Here is a 10786-nt window from a genome sequence, read left to right as displayed (position 1 = left end):
AGTTTCCAAATGGTCAGTCCGCCCCTGCCTGAGGGTAAATACTCCCCAGCCCCCCCAGCCAATTCCTCTTCTACTTGAGAGTGATCCAACTCTACCTGTAAGATCTACAACTTTCTAGTGCATGGGTGTCAAACTGGCAAACTACAAGTCCCATGAGGCATTGCAGGATTGACAGTTACAAGCATGACTCCCAAAGGCAGAGGCATGATGGGACTTGTAGTTTCACAACAGCTGGAGGGCCACCAGTTTGATACCCCTGTTTTAGTGGATGGAAGATTAGGAGTCATTTTTTTTCTTCAGCTTCATTTTCATTATTTATTTAAATTCACATTTAAGCTGTAGAAAGCTTTCTTCCTATGATGTATGAGGGGTCTTCAAAAAGTTTCCACACTTTTGTACATATATATATATATATATATATATATATACACACACACATATATATGTTAAAAAAAAAGGTGTGGAAACCTTTTAAAGAACCCTCATTTTAAAATACTCATATACTTTTTTTTATAACCTTGGAGCATTTGGGTATTAACAGTTTTTTTGAAATGCAACTAACCTGTGTCTGGGCACCACAAACTGAAACGCTATGTAATTCATTTTTGCCATTCAAAGCAAACTGACCCATCCATCCATGCCTTGTTTTGTTGAAAAATCACTTTTACAGCTCCAAAGCATTTCTAGCTATGACCAGCTTGAGCAAGGAAAATAGTTAAGTGGGTCAAATACATGGAGTTTGTTTGCCAAATCACTAGTTATAATGTGGTCACCATAACCAAATATTCTAGCACAAAAGGAATTCGGGTATATAGGCACCCAAGAGTAGCGGTTATGGATGGTGACAAAACCATACTGAATATAGGCACCCAAGAGTAGCGGTTATGGATGGTGACAAAATCATACTGAATATAGTCACCCAAGAGTAGCGGTTATGGATGGTGACAAAACCATACTGAATATAGGCACCCAAGAGTAGCGGTTACTTATGGTGACAAAACCATATTGAATTGGGTGCCTATACCCAAGTTCCTTTTGTGCATCTTGAGTAAGGGCAGATTCTAACTGAATACACCGATTGGGCAAACATTTTCCAACAGGGTTGTGCAGAAATTAATCAGTAGATTGACTTCTGTACAACTCCCCCTGCCAATACATGGATCATAATTTGGCCGGTCCCTTTTGATCTGAATGAATTTTGATCCATGTATGGCCGGCTTATATCAGCAGGTTGGGAAATGAGGGGAACCTCTCTAACAGAACCCCAGATAACAGAAAACCCCAACAGGGGTTCTGATCTTTCTCCACCTTATTCAAAACTAAAAAGAAAAGTTTAAAATGGACAGACATTCAGACAGATGTAAGAAGAAAAATCAGCAAATGGAACTTTAAAAGCAACTGGTACAAGAACTTAAATTTGCCTTGATATCAGCCCCCTGTGATTCCTTGGACAGAAACTATCAGACTGGCCCAGGCTATTCCACAATGCACATTTTGATGACAAGGAACAAGCTGGCAGGAAGAGGGGAGCAGAGTGATAAGAGAGATATCCTCACTAGTGTGCTTCTGCTTCTACACTGCCCAGTCCACCATGGCTGTGCTCTTGACCAGGCTTTCCAGCTGCTATAGTGGAGATTGAGGACCTGGCTGTGCTGTCTGCCAGAAGTGTGCCAAACTCAGGACTGACTACAACTACAAAGACTTAGGCAAGTAAAAGGATTCCTATACAGTATATGTGTTTAAGGTGTGTACTTAGCTGTCTGCCTAACGTTCAGCTTTAAAGGATCCCATAAAGAGAAAAATATGGAGGTTGCTATTGCTGACCTTATTTTTTTTTTAAACTCTAGCTACCTGACTGCCTCTAGTCTTAATAATTCGGGTAATTGACTCAAAACTAACCTGTATTCAGTTAAGTTAAAAGTAGGTCAAAATTATGAATTCACATACATTTTTGGGTCAGTCTTGAAGCATTTGGACCAGTGTATGGTATCCTATTTTACCAGTAGAGGTTATATCTAAGTTTACATTACTTGCTTCATATGTAAGGAAAGGGTGTGATCTGAGTCCCTGTGTTCCCAACTCCACCCACCTGCCTCAGCCATTATTAAAGGCAGTACCTGATAAGTACGCCCACCAGGAATCCACCCATTATTGTCATATCACTTTTTGGACAGACCCTTCAAGTAAAGCATTAAAGATCAAAAATGTTATGAAGCAAACACAAGACAATAATACAATGCCACAGTTCTGAACTAAATACAGTACTAAGTAGCTTGGGTATTCTTTGAGTAGCTTCATGGTCATGCCAGATTGTAAATATTTATATCCTTTGGCTTTGCATAGGGGCGTTATGCAAGGATACACCAGTGCAAGGTGAGTTTTCATGGTCATTCAGTGGATTTGCGCTCTCTACGGCTATTTCTTCTTTGTGTTCCCAACAACCAGAGCATGAGCATCGATGGCTATGAGTTTGCCTCCTCCATCTTATTGGTTGCTCGTCCTTTGGTACTGAATCTTTCATTAGAACTTCTCGAATAGGCTTGACTTCATTTTTCCACAATGGCGCTGCTTTCAGGCCACTATCTCTCTGATAGCTGTCCACTAGTCTCACAATACCATCTATAGTTTTTTCTTTGGAGGCTGCCACATGTGTCACTCTGTCCACATAGGTAAATTTATTTACTAAAGCCCGTAAAAGTGCAGGTGGTGGCCTTGGATCTTGAACATCCATTACCAACCGGTAGGCTTGCTCAAATTTCCTTGCAAATTCCCATGGGTCATCCTGTGGTGTTACCTGGAGGTCTACTCCCTCTACTGACCCCGGGCCCTCGGGCAGTGCCCGAGTTTCCAAATGGTCAGTCCGCCCCTGCCTGAGGGTAAATATTCCCCAGCCCCCCCAGCCAATTCCTCTTCTACTTGAGAGTGATCCAACTCTACCTGTAAGATCTACAACTTTCTAGTGCATGGGTGTCAAACTGGCAAACTACAAGTCCCATGACGCATTGCAGGATTGACAGTTACAAGCATGACTCTCAAAGGCAGAGGCATGAGGGGACTTGTAGTTTCACAACAGCTGGAGGGCCACCAGTTTGATACCCCTATTCTAGTGGATGGAAGATTAGGAGTCATTTTTTTTCTTCAGCTTCATTTTCATTATTTACTTAAATTCACATTTAAGCTGTAGACAGCTTTCTTCCTATGATGTACAAGAGGTCTTCAAAAAGTTTCCACACTTTTATATATATATATATATATATATATATATATATATATACACACATATATATATTTTAAAAAAAAGGTGTGGAAACTTTTTGAAGAACCCTCATTTTAAAATACTCATATACTTTTTTTATAACCTTGGAGCATTTGGGTATTAACAGTTTTCTTGAAATGCAACTAACCTGTGTCTGGGCACCACAAACTGAAAACGCTATGTAATTCATTTTTGCCATTCAAAGCAAACTGACCCATCCATCCATGTCTCCATGCCCTGTTTTGTTGAAAAATCACTTTTACAGCTCCAAAGCATTTCTAGCTATGACCAGCTTGAGCAAGGAAAATAGTTAAGTGGGTCAAATACATGGAGTTTGTTTGCCAAATCACTAGTTATAATGTGGTCACCATAACCAAATATTCTAGCACAAAAGGAATTCGGGTATATAGGCACCCAAGAGCAGTGGTTACGGATGGTGACAAAACCATACTGAATATAGGCACCCAAGAGTAGCGGTTACTTATGGTGACAAAACCATATTGAATTGGGTGCCTATACCCGAGTTCCTTTTCTGCATCTTGAGTAAGGCCAGATTCTAACTGAATACACCGATTGGGCAAACAATTTCCAACAGGGTTGTGCAGAAATTAATCAGTAGATTGACTTCTGTACAACTTCCCCTGCCAATACATGGATCATAATTTGGCCGGTCCCTTTTGATCTGAATGAATTTTGATCCATGTATGGCCGGCTTATATCAGCAGGTTGGGAAATGAGGGGAACCTCTCTAACAGAACCCCAGATAACAGAAAACCCCAACAGGGGTTCTGATCTTTCTCCACCTTATTCAAAACTAAAAAGAAAAGTTTAAAATGGAGATATTCGGACAGATGTAAGAAGAAAAATCAGCAAATGGAACTTTAAAAGCAACTGGTACAAGAACTTAAATTTGCCTTGATATCAGCCCCCTGTGATTCCTTGGACAGAAACTATCAGACTGGCTCAGTCTATTCCACAATGCACATTTTGATGACAAGGAACAAGCTGGCAGGAAGAGGGGAGCAGAGTGATAAGAGAGATATCCTAACTAGTGTGCTTCTGCTTCTACACTGCCCAGTCTACCATGGCTGTGCTCTTCACCAGGCTTTCCAGCTGCTATAGTGGAGATTGAGGACCTGGCTGTGCTGTCTGCCAGAAGTGTGCCAAACTCAGGACTGACTACAACAAGTACAAAGACTTAGGCAGATAAAAGGATTCCTATACAGTATATGTGTTTAAGGTATGTACTTAGCTGTCTGCCTAAAGTTCAGCTTTAAAGGATCCCATAAAGAGAAAAATACGGAGGTTGCTATTGCTGACCCTATTTTTTTTTAAAACTCTATCTACCTGACTGCCTCTAATCCTAATAATTCGGGTAATTGACTCAAAACTAACCTGTATTCAGTTAAGTTAAAGGTAGGTTAAAATTATGAATTCACATACATTTTTGGGTCAGTCTTGAAGCATTTGGACCAGTGTAAGGTATCCTGTTTTACCAGTAGAGGTTATATCTAAGTTCTCATCACTTGCTTCATATGTAAGGAAGGGGTGTGATCTGAGTCCCTGTGTTCCCAACTCCACCCACCTGCCTCAGCCATTATTAAAGGCAGTACCTGATAAGTACGCCCACCAGGAATCCACCCATTATTGTCATATCACTTTTTGGACAGACCCTTCAAGTAAAGCATTAAAGATCAAAAATGTTATGAAGCAAACACAAGACAATAATACAATGCCACAGTTCTGAACTAAATACAGTACTAAGTAGCTTGGGTATTCTTTGAGTAGCTTCATGGTCATGCCAGATTGTAAATATTTATATCCTTTGGCTTTGCATAGGGGCGTTATGCAAGGATACACCAGTGCAAGGTGAGTTTTCATGGTCATTCAGTGGATTTGCGCTCTCTACGGCTATTTCTTCTTTGTGTTCCCAACAACCAGAGCATGAGCATCGACGGCTATGAGTTTGCCTCCTCCATCTTATTGGTTGCTCGTCCTTTGGTATTGAATTTTTCATTAGAACTTCTCGAATAGGCTTGACTTCATTTTTCCACAATGGCGCTGCTTTCAGGCCACTATCTCTCTGATAGCTGTCCACTAGTCTCACAATACCATCTATAGTTTTCTCTTTGGAGGCTGCCACATGTGTCACTCTGTCCACATAGGTAAATTTATTTACTAAAGCCCGTAAAAGTGCAGGTGGTGGCCTTGGATCCTGAACATCCATTACCAACCGGTAGGCTTGCTCAAATTTCCTTGCAAATTCCCATGGGTCATCCTGTGGTGTTACCTGGAGGTCTTCCAATAAGTCAGTTCCCAAATTATCTTCTCCAGTGACAAGTTGCATTAGGGCTTTTACACGATCCAATGAATCCCCCCAATGGTAGTCATTTGACCAAAACTGTGGACCTCCGGCAGGGCTAGCAACAGGAGCTGGTAAACGTGCAGACATTTGAGATGGCAACCACAACTTCATCATCAAACAAGACTCCCGTGGACCCAGGTTATGTTGGGAGCACTCACTCTCAAAAACAGACATGTTTGTAAAGGGGTCTTTACCAGGATCATATTTTGTAAAATTTGTTAAAAAATTTACAAGGGTTCTGGTAGTATTCTCTTTGCTTTGAGTCTTGCTTTCTAAACTATAGCCACTGAGCTGGCTAGTGTTTTCCACATTCGGTATAAAGTTATGCATGTTTGTTCCACCTTGTTTTTTTTCTTCTCTTCCTTCCCTTAAAGTGAAAGAGTGAAAAGCCACATTGTTCGTACCTTTGGTTGCTAAAGTATCTGACTGCATTAAAGGAATTGCAGCCTCTTCAGGTCTTTGTGTAGCAGCAACGACTGGAGTTCCTTTTATAGTAGTATATTCTTTTATGCCATTTGGCTTTTCAACACCTACATTTTCATTGTAGAGGTAGGGATGATAAGTCTGGTTTTTCAAACCTTCATGTGTCCCTAAAGCAGCTGTTGATGACAGAAGATATTCAATGATTTCACCTCTTCTCTTATAGTTCTCCTCTAGGAGTTTTTGCTTGGACTTACTAGACCCGCAGTTCTCACAGAGGTCCATGTCAGGTGTTTTGTTTTCTGAATTTGAGTTTCTTCCTTTAACTTCTGATTGAAACACTGCCAACATTTTCATAATGTTCGCTACCGCTAAGTTTTTATTAGTTCTAGGAAAACAGGCTTTCTGACTGCTTGGTCTTTCATTGGCTTCTTCACACTGTTCCCACAAAGAATTCCAAACTTGATGCAATGGTTGGCCTTTTGGTACCTTATAGTTCAATCTGCTTTCATTGGCATGTTGTAAAACAGCCTCCATCCTCACGATGTTGGTAATAAGAAGTGATGCAAGCTAGAGATTGTGCAATCCGTGATTCTATGATCTTTCAGTTCAAAGTCTAGAGAAGTTGTAGTCCTGGTGTTTTTTTTTTAGATCTCCACCACACCCAAGCATGGAATTTTTTTGGATAACCCTGTATAATCGCTTGCACAAAACGAAAGCCGATCCACTCTGCTTGTATCAAAAAGGTATCCAATTGTTAAAACTTGCTTGTGTTGAACTGAGAGCTTTTTGAGAGAGCTTTGTGTTTAAACTCTCTAAATGAAGATCTAACTACACTGATCTACTGGTTGGAAATAAACGTGATAGTAAAAATAGCTTGAACACATGTGAGTCATTGTCAGTATAATTAAATTGGGCATAATTAAAATTCCATAGTAATTTGTAACTGTTTTTCAGGATGTACAATATATGTAACAGGTGAGAGATGTGAATGTTTGTGACTTTTTGCTTGAGATTTCACATGACGCACATGTTCATATGGACTCAATTAAAGGGGAACTGCAATCTTTATCATAGTATCCAGTACATATGAAAGAGAACAACTTAAATCAGTCAAAATGTTGATGACCACATAAAGTATCAACCCAATGAGTAGACCCAGAGTTATAAATACCTGAAGATATTGGCAATATCTATCTTTTCCTTTAAGAGTTCAGCTTCACCCAATCCTCTTTATCAGTTTTGTGATTTAAGACCCTTACACACAATGAAAGAATTGGATGAATGATCATCTGTTTTTTTTGCATGCTAGTCTCATATCGAAAGTAAAGAGGTTACTAAAGTTACGAAAATTCTTGTACAACAGAAAGAAAATTCAGAAGTGATGTAAAGTATTTGTGTTGTATTTTTGGACAAAACCTGTACTAATTAAACAAAAATTGTACGATCTGGTATTGTATGAGAAAAAATGTTGTGTTTGTCCCTTCACATATTTTAAGATGAAAGCGGTGTACTAATGATCAGATTATCATATGATCACTTCAAAAGCAGTATTTTTTGTAAGATCTGATTGTGTGTACTAGGCTTTAGAGCCTAGGTGGGGCTATGTTTCCCTTATCCTTTTTTTATTTGTACATTATGGGTGTGGCAGATTACAAATTGATTATTCCACACTATGTAAATTTTCACTAAAAGCACATTCACACCTATGTAAGCAACTTGGTTAGGCAGCAGTATGAGATAGAGAGAGAGGGAGAGGGAGAGAGAGGGAGAGAGAGAGAGAAGAAAGGTTGTATCTTGAAATATAAATTACAGTGTATTATTTAAAAGACAAAAGCAACAAATGTTGTTCAATGGCTGGACAGCATGTAGGTAACTTGGTTAGGAAGCAGTATAGGGGAGCGAAAGAGACAGGTTTTATTTTGAAATGATAATTACAATGTCATATTTACAAGACAATAACTACAAATATTGTACAGTGGATTGACAGTGCAGCTCCAGATGACAGCAGGTATCAATTGCCATTTGTAGCTGCAAAAAACAAAAAACAGCTACAAAATAACCATACCAAGGTCCAGTGGCATGAGTCCAACTTTTTTAAAGCTCTTTTCATTGAAACCTGTAACCTATAAAATCTAGTGGAAATTTCCTGGCTTGGTTTGCCCCAGAATGGCAGATACCCATCCACACTTTTTTTTTTTTTTTTTTTTCTTAACTTATTTTTTTTTTATTAATATTCATTTTGATATGTATTTTTTTCTGCATTTTTTTAGTATAGATGTGGTGGTTGGGCTGCACACAGGAGAAGCCTGGCAAGTCTGCAATTTCAATGCCTTGCAAGAACGAATCACCTCCACCAGATAATCCCCCCACAGCTATCACCTTTTGTATCACCTCCCCCTTCCTTTAGATTGTAAGCTCCATGAGACGGGCCCTCATATTCCTTCTGTACTGAAATGAATTGTAATTGTACTGTCTCCCTTGTATTGTAAAGCACTGCGCAAACTGTTGGCGCTATATAAATCCTGTATAATAATAATAATCTTTCTCTTCCAGGTAAGTTAATTAATTATAGTTAATGTAACATTGAAGCTTCATTTTTAAAAAATAAAATAATAAATGTGTTATACTTACCTGCTCTGTGCAATGGTATTACATAGAACAGCCCTGATCCTCCTCTTCTGGGGTCCCCCATTGGCACTCCAGGCTTCTCCACTCTGGTGAGTGTCCCCAAAGAAAGCTGCTTCACACAGACCAGGTGGCTTGGCCCCACTCCATTGTCACAGCATTTGATTGACAGTAGTGGTAACCAATGGCTCCCGCTGCTGTCAATCTGCCCAGTTAGGAGGGAGACAGTGGCAAGAGCTGCTGCTCTCATGCACATCACTGGATTGGGATCGGGATCAGGTAAGTATAAGGGGGTCTGGAGTACCCTGCAGTACATAAGGTTTTTATACTTTAATGCGTAGAATACATTAAGGTAAAAAAACCTTAAGGCTTTAGAACCACTTCAAGGCATTGGAGGCATAACTTCAGAGTAAAAACCTATGCCCACCCTTTGCCAAATCAGGGTTTATGTTTTCTAGGGGAGATCTATTTAATTTATTTTTTTTTGCTAGGGACTTTCTTTTTATTGCAAACTCCACAACATACATGTCTTGCTGACACAGTTGCTTCCCTTGGATTGCAGCACCACAAATGTATCCTTCACTATTGTCATAGCTGCAATTTTAATTTAATTAATCCCCTATTAATAAAAGTTCAGACAGGCCTAAAGTGAGAGGGAGAGGTTCTGCACACAGGGGTAATAAGGGGGAAAGCAGGTTGTGAAGGAAAAAGAGGTGGTCAAGCCACCCCATCTAGAAGTATGGAACATCTGCATTTTTCATCTCAGAGTGGCCATGCTATGCAGGACGCATAAGAGGTAGTGAAGTGGCTGGCAAAACTTGGGCTCACAGTTGTACTTTGGATCCATTCCTACAATTCTTTCAGTGTGGCAGTGGAAACTGGGACCTCATTTCCTATGGGCAGGTCTTCCTGTATTGGTTAGTGATGAGTATTGTTACAGTTGCATGAAGCATTTATCTGAATGGCCAAAACTAGAGAGCTGTCCCCCAAGGAAACTTAATAATAGTCCTGGCATTTCCTCCAATGGCAGCCACTCCTATGCCATTTGATATACTTTTCAGTTTTTCAGCAAAGACAACATTTAGATATGCATGGAAACTATAAGAGCACGTGCCCACTCCCTTAATCTAGAAAAAGCATTCAAAAGCAAGTAATGGCAATTAATCATGTACAGTACACAGTTAATGTCCCATTCTTTTGCCGCTGTATCTCTCAACAGAGTGGATGTTGAACTAGAAAGAAGAAATCCCAAAAATAAACAGGGCATAGAGTATAGGGAATATGCTCAAACGGGGTACCTGGTTAGGTGTAAACCATATAATTCTTCAGTGCCACCAATAATACCAGTTGTGTTACTTTTCACTTGTATAAAAGAGAAACAACCAACATGTGCCACTCCAGACCAACTGTCCAAAGTGAGAAATCCAAAAGGGAGGACTTGAAAAAGAGGTCACACCTTGAAATGCATTGCCCTGGAGAGGTAGGATACTTGTGATCATCTTTTTACACCATTGGGTACTCATTTCATCAGTTTTGCTGAATGTTTGAAGTACGTGAACCTTAAAAGTGAACTTGTCTTATTTGATCCCTTTTGTCTGATGAATATTCCATTGAACCAATTTTGTTATATCTGTTCAAAAACAACACCTGTGGATTCCGCCAAAAACAGAGTGAGCTGATAACAACTTCTGCTCCTGCTGTATGTTAGCATTTTTCCCTGTTATCTGAGGACTATAGAACCATTGCCCTCTATGTTTTAGAAGGGAATGTGTTTGTAGTCCCCTCCTAGAGTGACAACATTGTCCCACCATAGATGTAGTATTAGTGAGTACCATTGTCACCCTAGGTCAGGAGGTATGTCACTGGCTTGACCACCAGGTGAAAATAATGTAAAAGAGCCTATTGTAGCCTCAAAAGAGATCTACAAAGAACAAGGATCTCCATGGCAGATATAATTCTAAGAAACATTTTAGATTTTGAAATATTAAATATGTACTTACAGTATATTAAGGAGTGAAAGCTTACGCCAGATTTTATTGATTAAGTTTAAGTTAATTTATAGATGTGGATCTGGCTAGATGGGTGCAAAACACTAAAAATTCAGTTCTATGCCAAGC

The 10786-nt window shown here is 39.6% G+C and overlaps 1 protein-coding gene across 1 annotated transcript; it reads right to left on the bottom strand.

The window, feature by feature from the left end:
* Positions 1–3294: 3294 nt before the first annotated feature.
* LOC149454596 (uncharacterized) lies at positions 3295–6800 on the bottom strand. The gene has a single exon (XM_089687335.1). It carries the CDS (start codon positions 6576–6578, stop codon positions 5073–5075), a length of 1506 nt encoding a protein of 501 aa, XP_089543461.1. The 5' UTR covers positions 6579–6800; the 3' UTR covers positions 3295–5072.
* Positions 6801–10786: the final 3986 nt, after the last annotated feature.

The sequence above is a fragment of the Staurois parvus genome, unplaced genomic scaffold (genome assembly GCF_062004578.1).
Source record: "Staurois parvus isolate SC_StPar_1 unplaced genomic scaffold, SC_StPar_1.0 ptg000423l, whole genome shotgun sequence".
NCBI lineage: Eukaryota > Metazoa > Chordata > Amphibia > Anura > Ranidae > Staurois > Staurois parvus.
Note: the sequence above shows the minus strand (reverse complement) of the source record. Positions and strands in the feature narration are given on the sequence as shown.

What these genes read in the sequence shown, in the direction of transcription:
- LOC149454596 (XM_089687335.1), bottom strand. Translation starts at nt 6,578, where the DNA reads ATGGAGGCTGTTTTACAACATGCCAATGAAAGCAGATTGAACTATAAG.